The 16762-nt window shown below is 34.3% G+C and overlaps 1 protein-coding gene across 5 annotated transcripts in view; it reads left to right on the top strand.

Moving 5' to 3' along the window:
- FBXL17 (F-box and leucine rich repeat protein 17) overlaps positions 1–16762 on the top strand; it is a 539707-nt gene that overhangs the window by 17856 nt on the left and 505089 nt on the right. For all 5 annotated transcript variants that reach the window (XM_003899972.5, XM_031666765.1, XM_031666766.1 and 2 more), the window contains exon 4: positions 15858–15989. In XM_003899972.5, coding sequence (XP_003900021.1) covers positions 15858–15989 — 132 coding nt within the window. The remainder of the gene's footprint in view (positions 1–15857; positions 15990–16762) is intronic.

Raw genomic sequence — 16762 nt, 5'->3', positions numbered from 1 at the left:
ATCAGTAAATTAACTGCTGTGTTTTGTAGTGAGAGCCTGAACTTCTGTGACCAGCCATTTTATAAATTTATGCTTTTGTTACTTAAATTTTTTTTACCACATTTTGCTTTGGGCAACTGCATAGTTTGGGTCAGCATGAGGTTTTAAAAATTAACTTTTAATTCCCCTTTTATTATACTAGATGACATACATACTTAAATATCTAAATGTTGAAGGGATAAATGGAAGTCCAAATTGAAGATTTTAAAAGTTAGAAGAAAGGGCTAATTACCTATATTTGGTACAATAAGGGGTTAAAAATAGTATTATGCATACTTTCTGTTAATTACACTTCCTTTGGAAATGGCATTTAAGGTTTCTTGGCTCAGAGTGGATTATTTATTCAACAGATGAATATCCTTAAATTTAAACCTTATACATGAATTAACTGAAAGCTTGGTATAAGAAGAAATTTGGGAAGACTCTATCCTAAATAGTGAGTACTGAGTGTGTCAGTACAACTTATATATTAAGAATGTTACCAACTTATAAGGGAGCCTCTTTTGTTTGCAAAGGCATATTGTGCAAAGAGACTTACTTGTTTTAATATTTTTCTTGATTCATTTCTGCTATGTACAGGATTATTTACTAGCAAAGCATTTCATGAAGTTCTTAAACATATTAAGTTTTTTATGAAGAAATATATATTTTGTGTGTATAGCATGATTTTATTTACTTTGATGGAAATTTCTCAGCAATTTATCTTCACAATGAAACATTTCAAAAAGGTATATGTATTTATTAAGAACTGGAATAAATCTATTTCATATTTAATTCTGATATAACACAAATAGGTAATAGTTTAGCAGACTTCTTAGGGTATACCTAGTAATTTTTGTGAAAAAGAGTAAGATTGTAGTCATGGTTGAAGTAGAGAAGGAGCAAAATTTAATATGCCAATCAAGTATTATGAATTTATCTTATATTTACAACTTTGAGAGTAATCATGTAAATCTTCCCTAGAATGTGAGGTGTTTTGGAGCCTGTTACTTAGATGTTTCCTTCAGATGTTTATGGTTTCTGAATTATGAATTAGTTACATGTGAGGTAATATTCTGATAAAAGTAGCAAAACGATCAAATTTTTTTCCCCTTAGGTAGTTTTCTTCGTAAGTAATTACGTAGGATCTCATTGCAGTGTAGAGAATATTTTCCTATACTTAAGACTGCTGTAGCAGGGTATGTTTGATTTCCTAATAGACTCTTTCCTCTGATGGAATAGTGTTATGGGTATAGTAGAAAGAGAATTGCTTTCATATATACATAAAATAGAAATTAAGTTTTATGAAACAATACATATCCTTATGTGCAATGCACATTGATATTATCTATTCTGTTCTATTATGTTAAATGTTGGCCTTGACCCATTCACTAAATTAATTTTATGACCTAGTGATATTTCATAAATCTAACTATGGATTTGTATTATGGTTTTAGTAAACTAACAATGTTATGTTAAAATGTATAATAGAGTTACAAAAGCCAAAGAGGGAACTAGCCATAATTGATGACTTACCTGGGACTGTTATTTTTTCTTGAACTCATTAATTTAGCAATTGACTGAATTGTTGATTCTACAGATTAAGTTGTTGCAGGGTTCTGTTTTTTTCCTCTTCTGTCAGTAAAAATTGACAAATGTTTTAGAATGATATATGTAAATTTTATTGATAATTTCTTTAAAATATATTTTCTTTATAACTGCTATAATTTTGATTGACTTTAGCGGATACCAAATATGTGTGCCTTTTGAATTCTGTCAGTTTGTTTACAAAAAGAGTTGCTTAAAGCATTTCAATTTGGAGCTCTAATAGATGTAGACTCTAATGTTTTAAATATCAGATTCTGCTTAACGATATTTCTTAAACATGGTGAAGCACCTAAAAAAGTCAGGCTGGTTTTGGCTGAATACTATCCTCTTTGTGAAATACCACCCTGAAATATTTATATTTTATGTTCGTAATAGTTACTCAAAATAATTTAACCAGTGGAATGTGTTTCTATTATATATATATATCTTTTAAAACTACAATCATGTATCTAGGGGAAAAATCTTATTTAGGAATAAGAGGCTGTTTCAATTTTCTGAAGTTTTGTTATCATCTAGCACTTGCCAGCAAACAAACGATAATTGTAGTCAAAGTATTAAAATGTATCTAAGAAATTGTATACATTAAGTTACTATTTTATGTGACTTAAATATTTGCAGTTTTAGCAATTTAACATTCCAACTCATAGTGAGCAGTAGAAATTTCTGGAAATAAGTCACTGTAGGCTTTTTTCAGAAAAAAATGGTACAAAAATAATAAATGTTACATTACTAAATTTTGAAATCTGGCTATACTATCAATTTTTAGGTCTTTAAAAATAACTATGTAGAGTACTATCAGGAAAATGTTGGAGCAGGCAGCTCCACAACCCTACCTCTCCATAAAAACATTGAAAAACAAGCCTAAACTATCAGATCCAACTTTGTCAGAACTCTGGAAACGTCAAAGGTTTATAGTAACCAAAGAAATGCTGAGACAAGAAAAAGGCAACTGAAAGGTGGAAGGAATACTTTGTGGCTTTTTTACTTGCCTGTGCCTCACCGCTTCCCCAGCTTGGCAACAGTCTTGAAGATGACAGTCCACATTCCCAGTGTGGGCCCAGATCCCTGGTTCCAGAGGGAGCAGAGCAGACCTTATTTGCAAATTATTTGTTTGTCTGATCAACCTACTTGAGAGCTGTTTGAAGGGCTGATGCAGGTGCCTATATATCTGTTTTACCTAATTTAGAACCCAGTCAGGGAGGAAAATTGTGGGCATTGGTTGAACACATTATAAAGCAAATGAAAAAAACTTGCTTTTGGGCAAGCTTCTTTGGGCAATAGATTATGGTGAGACATACAATTGACCTAGGAAAAAGAGCCTGGGAGAGAGTTTTTTATTATTTTTGTTTTGAAATTAGGACAATCAGCCTCAGTGTACAGAAGGGAATTTAGAAAGCTGCATGCATGCCCAGGGCAGGACATATGTTCAGGAAAGACCTAAGAAGACCATAAAGTTTATCACTGTGTGTTGCTAGGCCCAGTACAAGCAGTAAGTAAAAGCCATGGCAGAGTTGTGAATGGTATGGCTAAGTCTTAAAGGAATATCCCAGCACAGAGCCAGTCTGCAAAGACTAGGATAAGTGCTTTTGTTTTTTTGTTTTAGTTTTGTTTTTAAGCTTTGACATCCAAGGAAATCTCTTTCAAAATGCTGGCTGAATGCAAGCTAAGCCTTGATTAATCAAAAACAGTGAAGCGTAGGGAGGTGGGGAGAATCTAATTTCCCAAGTTACCACGTTATAATCTAATGTTTTGATATTTAGTTTTCAACAAGAAATTACAAGGCATGTGAAGAAAAAAGTATTGCTCATTAAAACAAAAAAGAATAAATAGAACCCATTCTTGAGGAAGCCTGGACATTGGATTTACTAGATAAAGATTTTAAATCCGTTATCTGAAATATGCTCAAAGACATAAAGGAAACCATGGCCAAAGAACTGAAGGAAATTAGGAAAACAATGTATGAACAAATAGAGAATATCAATGAAGAGCTAGAAATTATGGAAAAAAACCAAATAGAAATTCTGGAGCTGAGAAGTACAATAACTGAAATAAAAAATTTACCAGAGGGATTCAAGAGCTGATGTGAGCAGGTGGAAGAAAGAATAAGTGAACCTGAAGATAGGACAATTGAATTTATTGAGTCTAAGAAACAGAAAAAAGAGTGAAGAAAGGTAAGTAGAGCCTAAGAGATGGGTGGGACATCCATCAAGCAGAAGAGCATTCACATTTTAGTAATTCCAGAAGGAAAGGAGAAATAAAAGGGGCAAGAAGAATATTTGCAGCAATAATGACCCAAATTTCCAAAATTTGGTGGAAGGTATGCATCTATACATTCAAGAAACTCAACAAACTCAGGTAGGATAATGTCAAAAAGATACAAACTGAGACACATTATAGTCTAATGTCAGTAGTCAAAGACAGAATCTTTAAAGCAGCAAAAGATAAGTGACTCATCACATACAAGCACTTCTCAATAAGATTTACAACTGTTTTATCATCAGAAACTATGGAAGCCAGAAAGCTGTGGGCTAACAATATTTAAAGTGTCAAAAGAAAAAAAAAGTCAAGCAAGAATTCTGTATCTGTCAAAACTATTAAAGAATAGGGGGCCACTCAAGGGGACATTAAGATATTTCCAGATAAGCAAAAGCTAAAGGAGTTTGTTACTAATAGATCTGCCCTACAAGAAATGCTCCTGGGAGTCCTGCAGGCTGAAATAAGATACTACATGGTAAGTGAAAGCCGTATGAAGAATAAAGAAAACTGATAAAAGTAACTACATAGAGGTTGAAAGGATGGAAAAAGATATTCCACACCAGAAGAGAGCTAGAATAGCTGTTTTATTATAAAAAAAACAAAACAAAACAAAACAGATTTTAAGTCCAAAGGGATCCAAGAGACAAAGAGAATTATTGTATATTGATAAATATATAATATTAATCTGTCAGGAAGATACAGCAATTATAACCACGTATGTACCTAACAACAGAATCCCTAAAATATATATAGCAAAAATTGAAAGACTTGGAGAGAGGAATAGACAGTTGTACATTAATCATTTGAGACTTAAGTAATTCACTTTCAATAGTGAATAGCACAACCAGGAAGAAGATTAACAAAGAAGTAGAGGATGAACAGTACCATGAACCCATTGCACCTAGCAGATATGTATAGTACACTCAAGAACAGAAAAATACACAGTCTTTTCAAGTGCACATGGAACAGTCTCACAAATAGACCATATGTTTGATCACAAAACAAGTTTTATACATTTAAAAAAGATTGAAATCATTCAGTGTGTCTTCCCTAACCATAATGGAATGAATCTAGAAATCAATAATAGAAGGAAAATTGGAAAATACTCAGATATGTAGAAATTAATTAACAGAGCCTTGCAAAACCAATGGATTATAGAAGAAATTACAGAGGAAATTAGAAAATATCTTGAGATGAGTGAAAATGAAAGCACAACATTCCAAAACTCAAGGGATGTAGCAAAAGCAGTGCTCAGAGGGCAGTTTATAGCTGTAAAAGCTTACATTAAAAAAGAAGATCTGAAAGCAGTAATCAAAGCGTACACCTTGAGAAAGAAGAGCAGACTAAACCCAAAGTTCGTGGAGGGAAGGAAATAATGATCAGAGCAGAGATAAACATGATAGAGGACAGAAAAGCTATGGAAAAAAAATTACTGAAAACCAAACTAGGTTCTTTGAAAAGATTTGAAAAAACCCTGACAAACTTTTAACTAGATTGACTAAGAAAAAAATACTCAAATTAGTAAATCATAAATGAAAGAGTAGACATTACTGCTGACTTTATAGAAATAAAAGGATTGCATCAGAAAACTATGAATAACTGCATGCCAACAAATTGGATAGCCTAGATGAAATGGAAAAATTTCTAGAGATACAGAAACCAGAAAAACTGACCCAAGAAGTAGAAATTCTGAGTTCCAGCTACTTAGGAGCCTGAGGCAGGAGGATTGCTTGGGCCCAGGAGGTTGAGGCTGTATTCACTGCACTCCAGCTAGGGCAATATAGCAAGATTCCATCTCTTAACAAAAAAAGAAAAAGGTAGAAAATCAGAGTATATTTGTAAAAAATAAGGAAATTGAATTAGTTAAAAAAAATTTCCAATGAAGAAAGACTAAGGACCATAGCTTTAGTGATGAATGTTTTCAAATATTTAAAGAAGAATTAACACCAGTCCTTCTCAAACTCTTTCAAAAAAAATTGAAGAGGAGGCAAAACTTCCTAACTTATTCTGTGGGGTGAGCATTATCTTGATTCTGAAGCCAGCCCAAGACCCTACAAAAATGAAACTACAAAACAAACAGAAAACAGCTACAGACAAGTATCTCTAATGAGTATGTAAAAATCTTCAAAATGCTAGCACACTGAATTCAGCCCCAGATTAAAAGGATTCGACACCATGACCTACTATGATCTATCCAAGGAGTACAAGGGTGGCTCAACATACAAATATCGATCGATGTAATATACCACATAAAGAGAATGAAAGGAAAAAAAAATCATCTTAATTGGTGTGCAAAAGCATTTAAGTGAAATAAGCAGCCTTTCTTGAAAAAGCAAAACAGAACAACCTATCAAACTAGGAATAGAGTGATGCTTCCTCAACATAATAAAGACCATATGTGACAAACCCACAGCTGACATATTCAGTGATAAAAGATGGACAACTTTTCCCTTAAGATCAAGAATAAGACAAGTATGCCTGCTTTTGGCAATCCTGTTTTACATTGTGCTGGAAGTTCTAAGGAGAAATTTGGCAAGAAAAAGAAATAAAATGCTTCCAAATTGGAAAGGAAGAAGTAAAACTATTTGTATTCGAAGATGACATTATTTTATGAATGGAAAACCCTAAGGAAACCACAAAAAACCCATTTGAACTAATAAATGATTTCAGCAGAGTGCCAGGATACAAAATCAAGATACCATAAATCAGTTGTATTTCTGCACACCCCAAAAGAAATAGAATCCAAACGATTTCGTTTACAACAGCATCCAAAACTATAAATTTCCCTTTAAACACTGCTTTTGCTGTATCTCATAAATTTTGATAGTTTTATTTTTATTTTCATTTAGTTCAAAATGTTTTAAAATTTCTTCTGAAGTTTCTTCTTTGACCCATGTGTTATTAAGAAACGTGTCATTCATGTATACCTATGTAACAAACCTGCACATTGTGAACATGTACCCTAGAACTTAAAAGTATTATTTTTAAAAAAGTGTTATTTGAATCGCTAAGTGTTTTGGGAGTATTTTTGTCATTTTCCTGTAATTGATTTTTATTTTATTTCTATTGTAGTCTGAGAGCAGACATTGTATAATTTTTATTCTTTTAAATTTGCGAATGTGTGTTTTATGGCCTGGAATGCGGTCTGTCTTGGTGAATATTCCATGTGAGTTAGAGGAGAATGTGTATTCTACTACTGGATGAAGTGGTCTCTAGATGTCCATTATATCCAGTCAATTAATGGTTTTATTGAGTTGAACTATGTCTTTACTAATTTTCTGCCTGTTGGATCTTTCCATTTCAGATAGAAGGATATTAAGGTCTCTAACAGTGAATTTATCCATTTTACCTTGTAGTTCTAACAGTTTTTGATTCACATATTCTGACACTCTTTTGTGAGATGAATACATGTTAAGGATTATTATGTCTTCCTGGAGTATTGTCCCTTTTATCATTATGTATGTCCCTCTTTATCCCTGATAACTTTTCTTCTTCTAAAGTCTGCTCTGTCTGAAGTTACTATAGCTATTCTCAGTTTTATTTTAGTTAATAATTGTAATTCTTCTTTAAGCATTTCTGAAGGATTGCTTTTAAGTACTTTTTCTCTCATTTACAACTCTCTTAATTTACAGTTTTATTCACTGTCCAGATCACTTTTGAATTCATTGAAATATTGAAATTTTGTTTGCTGCCTAATTTTTGTGAATACTCTTGACTTTCAAAAGCCTTTTAAAAGAGGAGTTTTGGGTTCATTTCAAAATTGAGAAATTTTGCATATTTCCTACATACTCCTATTCCTCACATGCATAGCCCCTCCCATTATCAGTATCCCCCACCGGAGTGATACATTTATTATAATTGATAAATCTTCATTGATATATCATTATTTCCAAAGCCCATAATTTATGTTAGAGTTCACTCTTGGTATTGTACATTCTATGAGTTTGGACAATATATAATGACATGTATCTACCATTATAGATACAGTATATAGTATTTTCGCTGCTGTGTTCTGCCTGTTTATTCACTCCTCCCCTCTAACTCCTGGCAACCCCTAATGTTTTTATTGTCTTTGTAAACTCTTCCAAAATGTTTATGATTCCAGTTGGAATCATGTAGTATGTAACCCCTTTAGATTGGATTCGTTCACTTAGTAGTATGCAGTTAAGGTTCTTGCATGTCTTTTCATAGCTTATTTATTTTTAGCAATGAATAATATCCTATTGCCTGTTATGTACCACAAGTTTGTCCATTCAAATACTGAAGGACATTTTGGGCATGTCCAAATTCTGGTAATTATAAATAAAACTACTATAAACTTCTGTGTGCAGGTTTTTGCATGGGCATAATTTTTCAACTTTTTTGGGTAATAACCAAGGTGCATGGTTGCTGGATCATGTGGTAAGAGTCTTCAGCTATAATAATGAATTCATTTATTTCTCCTTCTAGGATCTGTCATTTTTTACTTCACATATTCTGATGCTCTGTTGTTAGGTACATATGCTTTAAAGATTTCTAAGCTTTTTTGGAGTGTTCACTCCTTTATCATTATATCATGTCCCCCTTTATCGCTGATAACATTCTTTGCTTTGAAGCCTGCTTTGTCTGAAATTAATATAGCTACTTCTGCTTTCTTTTGATTAGTATTAATATGGTATATCTTTCTTCATTCATTTACTTTTAATTTATATATTTCTGTCTATTTAAAGTAGATTTCTTGTAGACAACGTAGAGTTGGGTCTTGTTTTTTTGATCCGTTTTGACAATCTTTTAATTGTTGTTTTTAGACCACTGATATTTAAAGAGATTATTTCTGTAGTTGAATTAATATCTACCATGTCTGTTAATGTTTACTATTTGTTCCCCTAGTTCTTTGCCAATATTTTTGTCTTCCATGCTTTTTCTGCCTTTTGTGTTTTTTTTTTCTTTTTTATTTATTTATTTATTATTATTATACTTTAAGTTCTAGGGTACATGTGCATAACATGCAGGTTTGTTACATATGTATACTTGTGCCATGTTGGTGTGCTGCACCCATCAACTCGTCAGCACCCATCAACTCGTCATTTACATCAGGTATAACTCCCAATGCAATCCTTCCCCCCTCCCCGCTCCCCATGATAGGCCCCGGTGTGTGATGTTCCCCTTCCTGAATCCAAGTGATCTCATTGTTCAGTTCCCACCTATGAGTGAGAACATGCGGTGTTTGGTTTTCTGTTCTTGTGATAGTTTGCTAAGAATGATGGTTTCCAGCTGCATCCATGTCCCTACAAAGGACACAAACTCATCCTTTTTTATGGCTGCATAGTATTCCATGGTGTATATGTGCCACATTTTCTTAATCCAGTCTGTCACTGATGGACATTTGGGTTGATTCCGAGTCTTTGCTATTGTGAATAGTGCCGCAATAAACATACGTGTGCATGTGTCTTTATAGCAGCATGATTTATAATCCTTTGGGTATATACCCAGTCATGGGATGGCTGGGTCATATGGTACTTCTAGTTCTAGATCCTTGAGGAATCGCCATACTATTTTCCATAATGGTTGAACTAGTTTACAATCCCACCAACAGTGTAAAAGTGTTCCTATTTCTCCGCATCCTCTCCAGCACCTGTTGTTTCCTGACTTTTTAATGATACTCGAAATTTTAAATATTTCACTCTACTTTCTTCTTGATTGCATGGTTTCTAAGGAAAAGTTAGATATAATTTTTATTTTTGCCCCTCTGTAGGTAAGGTGTTTTTATCCTCTGACTTCTTTCTAGATTTCTTACTTTTTCTTTTTCTTTTTTTTTTTTTAACCTTTGATTTCTTGTAGTTTGAAAATGATATGCCTCCTAGGTGTAGTTTTTAGTTTGTTTGTTTGCAGTTTTCCTTCATGCTATTCTCTGAACTTCTTGGGTCTATAGTTTGGTATCTGATATTAATTTGGGTAAATTATTAGTCATGAGTGCTTCAAACGTTTTTCTGTTCCTGTCTCTCTTGTCTTAGTATTTACTTTTCACTTATGTTATACTTTTTGTAGTTGTTCTCTGGTTCTTAGATACTGTGTTCATTTTTATTCAGTCTTTTTTCTCCTGATTTTCAGTTTTGGAACTTTCTGTTATATTCTCAAACTCAGACTTTTTCCTTAACCATGTCCAGTCTACTAATGTATATTTTTATAGTGCTTATTGGTGCTTGCATGTTGTCTACTTTTCCCATTAAAGCTCTTAGCATATTAATCATAGTTTTAAAAAATTTCTGGTCTGGTAATTTCAACATTTCTGCCATATCTGACTCTGGTTCTGATGCTTTTTTCAGTCTCTTGAAATTGTCTTTTCCTTGTTAGTATGCCTTTTAATTTTTCATTGAAATGTGGACACGATGCACAGGTTGCGTGTCCCTAATTAAAAACTCCAAAATCCAGTATGTTCCAAATTGGAAACTTTTTGAGTGCTGACATGCACTCAAAGGAAATACGCATTGGAACAGTTCAGATATTGGATTTTCAGATTAAGCTTGCTCAACTGATAAATGTAGTGCAAATATTCAAAAATCTGAAAAAATCCAAAAATTAAAATGCCTCTGGTCCCAAACATTTTGGATAAGGGATACTCAACCTATACTGGGAAAGGCAACTTTCCTAAATGGGCCTTTAGTAATATAGTGGTTAGGTGTGGGGAGACGAGAAATGATCTATAGTTTTAGGACTAGGTTTTAATATTTTGGCAAGTCTGTGCCACTGGGCTACCTTTACTAGTGTTTCTTTTTTTCCCCTTATGCTTAGGTGGGCTAGGATGGCTAGAGAGGGCTGGAGTTTGGTATATCCCTTTCCTTACATGGAAGGCTGTAGCTGGCTGGAGTTCAATATTTTCCTTCCCCTAGGAAGGTTAGGCTTTGACAAAACTCCCACAGGTTAGGCTCTGGTAAAATAGTTCCTCCTGAGGACAGACCTTGTTAAGAATAATAGAATCCTCTGGCATATTTCAAAATGGTTACTTTTGTCCTCTCACTGGTGTATGCATGAGGTGATTTCTCCAGTATTCACCGTGAAGACCTGGTAGAGCTCCTGTAGATAAAACTCACAAAAGCATGAGTATTGTCTTATAACTAGGTCCCCCTGGAATTTTTAATTATCAGACTTATCCATGCTGTGCCTCAAGTATTTTGGCAAATGCAGAGTTTAGATTTTCCTACTCTAGTCCTGGTTCCTGCTGAGGTTTCTGGTAGTAGTTTCTCTTCTGGTGAGTAGTTGTTCTCTATCTGCCTGTCTCTGCAGTTTTGTGGCAGTGATTTGGTCTGTGTCTTCATTTCTCTGATGGATCTAAAAAGAATTGTTAATTTTTCAGTGTGTTTAGCTTTTTATTTTTTAGAGCAGAGTGGCAACTTCTAAACTCCTTACATGCCAGACTGAAAACCAGAAATCTTTTCTTTTAAAGCAAGCATTATATTTACTGAATGATCATCCTTACCTTGTTTATGTTCAGTTTTATGCTTTATTATGTGGAAAGCCCAAGATATTTCCCAAATCCCTCTAACTTGGATGGTCTAGAATAGGCCTTACTCTAGGCATAGTTCTTGCTCCCAAGGTACCATCTTTTTGGTGTCTCAGCTGGACGCCAGGGCACTTACGAGGATTTCTCCCTTTTGACAGGGTAGAGTTCCAGTGTCTCTAGCACTTTCTTCCTGGATAGATAATTTTTTACTTAAAAAAGTTGTATTCGGCTAGGCGCAGTGCCTCACACCTGTAATCCCATCACTTTGGGAGGCTGAGGCAGGCGGATCATGAGGTCAGGGGTTTGAGACCAGCCTGGCCAACATAGTGAAACCCCGTCTCTACTAAAAATACAAAAATTAGCTGGGGCGCTTGTAGTCTCAGCTACTTGGGTGGCTGAGGCAGGAGAACTGCTTGAAACTGGAAGGTAGAGGTTGCAGTGAGCTGAGATCGCGCCACTGCACTCCAGCCTGGGCGAAAGAGCAAAACTCCATCTCCAAAAGAAGATGACTTGTATTCTATTTCTATGGTTTTTAGGTAGAGTACTAATTGTGCTAGATTTAAGGCATCCTAATGGTTATGCTTTTGTAGGGTTTGGTTGATGCCTTCTGAATGGTTTTCTGTGGGTCATAGACAAATACAACATTGAGAAATTTAAAGACTGTCAGCCAAATTGTAAGTATATCAGTTATAATGACTGACTTTACAATGCTGGGATAGTCTGGAACTTAGGACATTTATGGATGGTGTAATGGTGTTTAGTGCAGATAGGCACTGATTTAGGTCCGGTCTTGCTGGTTATATCCAGTGATGTCTAAAACAGAGTGTCAGTTTCTGCAGTGAGAATAAATGATAGTTTTACTCAGTAGTAGTAAATCATAATAGCTTCTCCTGTGAGGCACTGTTCCTCATATCTAACTTTACCTCACATGCTGGTAATTTCTACATATGCCATCCACGTGGTTCTCATCTTTGTGTGGTTATCCATGTGGCCTCTATGAAAAGTCATTTCCTTATGGATAAAGCCACCAAAGCTACTTTTCAATGTCAAAACACCATGTAGTCAGTTTAAATTATTTTACCAGTCTGCGGCGCTGTGATTTACGGGTCTTAAGTTGAAGCTCTACCAACTTGTCCACACGCATTGATGTCTGAGACTTCACCAAAAACCACACTTATTCCTTCTGTTAATATATAGATTCTGTTCCTTTATTTCTCCATGTTTCTAGCTGGTGTACTAACTGTTGAGGTCTCATGGGGCCTCCTATTCACTGTACAGGATGTTATCAAATTGATAAGTATGACAAATAGTGATGGAGGAGCAAGATGTCAGCTTTAGCACTCAGAAAATCTAAGGTGGAGAATATTGCTTACAAACAGTGCTAAATGGGATTGTTAACCTGACTCTGGAGTTTGGCTAACTGACTAGTCATTGACTAGGCTAACCAGCAGAGTGGCCCCAAATGAAGAAGTAAAGATTGCTTGCTCCCTGCGTGCAGTTTATTCACAAGGGGAAGAAGTATACATACGAGCTGAAAATACCCAGTTTATTAAATACAGAATAATCAGTGGAGAGACTGGGAATCAGACTAATTTGGCTTCCTACAGAATGAGAAAACATTTTCCCCTGCCATGTCTGTTTGTATTTTTTAAAAAACTTACTCACTTTTGACTGTTTATTGCTGATTCCTTGCTATCGAAGGTAAGGATTTAGCTCACTTATACTTCTTTCCCTGTGTGTTATCCTCTCATCCTTCTAACATAATTCTATTATAATTTTTGTTAAATAAGTATTCAGTATTTACATTCTATAATTATGTACCTATCTTTTTTTCTCTAAAGCATTTTGTTTTCATTGCAATTAATAAATGTCTTTTTATTTCTTTACCTACTTTTTATACTCTTAACACTAATGAAGACCAAAGCTTTCCTCCAGTTGCATTAGTATGTCTATATCTGAATACTTCGTTACATTTACTGCCCTAAAGCAGATTTGCCTGGGATAGTCTAGTCTGGACTTCTCATATACAAGTGTGATTGCATTAGTGGTCATCTTAGTATCTTACCACCGTTATCCTTAAGATTTCCATTCTCTTGCTATTGGGTTAGATCTTCTGTTACCCAGATGTCATGTTTTCTTTCCCTTGGTGTATTCTCGTGTTTTATAGAGCGCAGATTCTAATACCTTCCCGATACAGTGTATATGGGAGGTAAATCTTTTGATAACTTGTATGTCTGAAAACATCTCTAATTCCACTTTCACACTTAATTCATAGTCTGAATCCCGAGCACAGAATTCTAGGTTAGAAATAATTTATCTTCAGAATTTGATGGCATTGGACTGTTGCTTTCTTTTAGTTTTGTTAAGAAGTTTGATGCATTTTCATCCTAATCCTTTCTATAAAGTTTATCTCTCTAAGTCTGTAGAATCTCTTTAAACTCGTGTTTCTGAAACTTTATGATGATTTGCATTGCAGTGTGTCTGTTTTTGTTATTTGTGCTGGACACATGGATAAGCTCTTTCAGTCTGGAAGTTGATACCCTTTCATTCTGGAAAATTGGATAGAAATATTTCTTTGAATTCCTCTGTTTTCACTGAATAAACTTTCACAAATCCCCATATTTTCCCCATTGTGCTTTGGTTCTCAGCTATATGTGGTATACCCCAGTCTAAAAACCCTATGTTTTGCTCTCCCCAGAGATTACATTTTTTTTGCATTGTGGGAAAAAAGGCAAGGTCAGACTGTGCAGTAATGGGGAGGTGATCTGAGGATTTAACTACTTTTTCAACAGACTTTCAAGAATTCTAGTATTTTTAGCCCCAACCTCAGCCTCACTGCCAGACATATGTGAATCTGTTGAGAGTTCTTTAGTAGACTTCTTTGCTTTTCCCACTGTTGGCTTTGGATTTAGTTTGCTTAGGTATAGTGACATGCCATTGTACATTTGTTGTAGAAATATATATGCCTCTTTTAATGAATTCAATACAAATCTGATATCTAATGAGCATGATGAATACTAATGAAAAATATTTCAAGGTATCTGCAACAGTGATATATGAAGTAATCTTTGATTCTATTGCTTACAAAGTCTCAGGTATTGCTAAGCTACTGCAGCGTTTTTCATATAATAAGGAAAGGCTAAAGTTCAGTTGGAGGATAACATAAAAAATGAACATGTACTTTAAAAAAATCTGCTTTCCTGAAACCTCTGAATTCTCTCCATGGGCCAGTTAGAACCCATGAATTAACTGTGGAACTTAGTAGTGTATGAGGCCACAATCATAGTTTCTTGTATTTGCCCACTTAAAATGAGCTTCTTTATAGTACATAATCCTGATCAGCCTTTTCATTCATTTAACAAATATTTATTAAGTGTCAACTAAGTGTAAGATACCGGGCACCAGAGATACCTTATTTAATAAAATAGACAATCTGCTGGCTTCACGGAGTTTACATTTCTGTAGGAATATGTTATTGGTAGTAGTGCAGCCTAGATTATAATAATATAGTTTATATCTATCACCACCTCTGGAAAAGTAACTGAACTCAAATGTATTTCTGATGTCATTACTTTACTTGAGACAGAACTTGTAAGTTTTTTTTTCTTATAAAAGCAATGTTTGTTAAAAAAAATTAGAGAAGATTCATAGGCAGAAGGGAATAAAAACTCATGCAATAATCAGAATTAACCACTATGAACACCTTGGTATGTATTTCAGTCCCGTTTCTGTGCACAAATACATATGTATGCATTTATGCATAATTTCTTTATAAAATTGGATTATACTATAACAGCTTACATACATTTTTGTCACGTTTGTTCCAATTTTAGTGGTTGTATAATACTCAGTCTTATGAATACGTTATAATTTATTCCTTTAAGTGTTATTTTTTTTTCTTCACTATTAAGACACAAGAGAGGCTGGGTGCAGTGGCTCACACCTGTAATCCCAGCACTTTGGGAGGCTGAGGTGGGAGGATTTCTTGAGGCCAGGAGTTTGAGACTAGTCTGGGCAACACAGTGAGATCCTAGCTCTACAACAAAATTTAAAAAGTAGCCAGGTGTAGTGGCACACACCTGTACTCCCAGCTACTCAGGAGGCTGAGGTAAGAGGATCTCTTTAGCCCAGGAGGTTGAGGCTGTAGTGAGCCATGATTGAGCCACTGCACTCTAGCCTGGGCAACACAGCGAGACCCTGTCTTTAAAAAAAAATACTGGAGTAATAAATATATAATTTTGAACTGTTAAGGAATACAGATACCTTGGCGGGCTTGTAATATGAGTTGGTTGAAACAAGGAGGTACATTAGAAGGTTAAAAATGTTTATACATTACTGTTTTAAATTATGGATTGCTTACATTCTATCTTATTTTACAAGTAACATAAATATTTAACTCTGACATGGTTATTTTCAAAAAATTATATGAAAATCTCACTTGAAAGATGTTGCCTTGTTATTTTTTGAGCATTCAGCTAAATCTGTTTGTTTACAGCTGGGCTCAAAATGCAGAGAACTCAAAGATATTCATTTCGGCCAGTGTTACAAGATCTCAGATGAAGGCATGATCGTCATAGCTAAGGGCTGTCTGAAATTACAAAGGATATACATGCAGGAAAACAAATTAGTAAGTACTTGTTATCATCCTTGTGTTGTTCGTTTTGTTCCTAACCTTTGAATTCTTTCAAGTTTATTTATAATTTTTTTCTGCTTATTGTCTTGTGATGGTTCAAATACTACTTAATCAAAAGCAAAAATTATTTTAAAGTGATGATTTTATAAATTGATCTTTTAACTGAATAGATGGTGTTTGTGTGTGGTACCTGCATGTTAAAAATCCCTCATTAGCATGTGCTAATGCATCTTTTCTAAATGTGGACCGTGAACTAACACTGGTAAATTGGAAAAATCGAATTTGTTTGTCTATGGTTGTAGTTCTTTCTGGTATCTCTGGGGATTATAATAATTCTAGACAGTTAGAAATTTTTTATTGTCCAGAAAAATGTACTCTTGTAAAATAGAACCTTTTACTTAGTATGATAAAAAATGGGATTCAATAATTTAGAGTATATAATATGGGCAATTACATAGATTTTATATTTTAAGCATGTACATGGATAACTCAGACGTGTTTAATGTATTATGCTTAAAAAATCTTACAATTTTTTTATTGAGAGGTAATTAACATAAAATACATTTCAAAACTCTTTAAAGTGTACAACTCATCAGCTTTTAGTATATTTACCATGTTGTGCAGTCATTACCAATGTCAAATTTTTGAATATTTTCATTACCCCTAAAAAAAAATCCTGTGCCCATTAGCTATCACTCCCCATTTTACCCTTCTTCTAGTCCCTGTCAACTGCTAATTTACTTTCTTTCTCTATGGGTTTTCCTATT

Source organism: Papio anubis, chromosome 5, assembly GCF_008728515.1.
Source record: "Papio anubis isolate 15944 chromosome 5, Panubis1.0, whole genome shotgun sequence".
NCBI lineage: Eukaryota > Metazoa > Chordata > Mammalia > Primates > Cercopithecidae > Papio > Papio anubis.
This window is presented reverse-complemented; position numbering and strand designations above follow the sequence as displayed.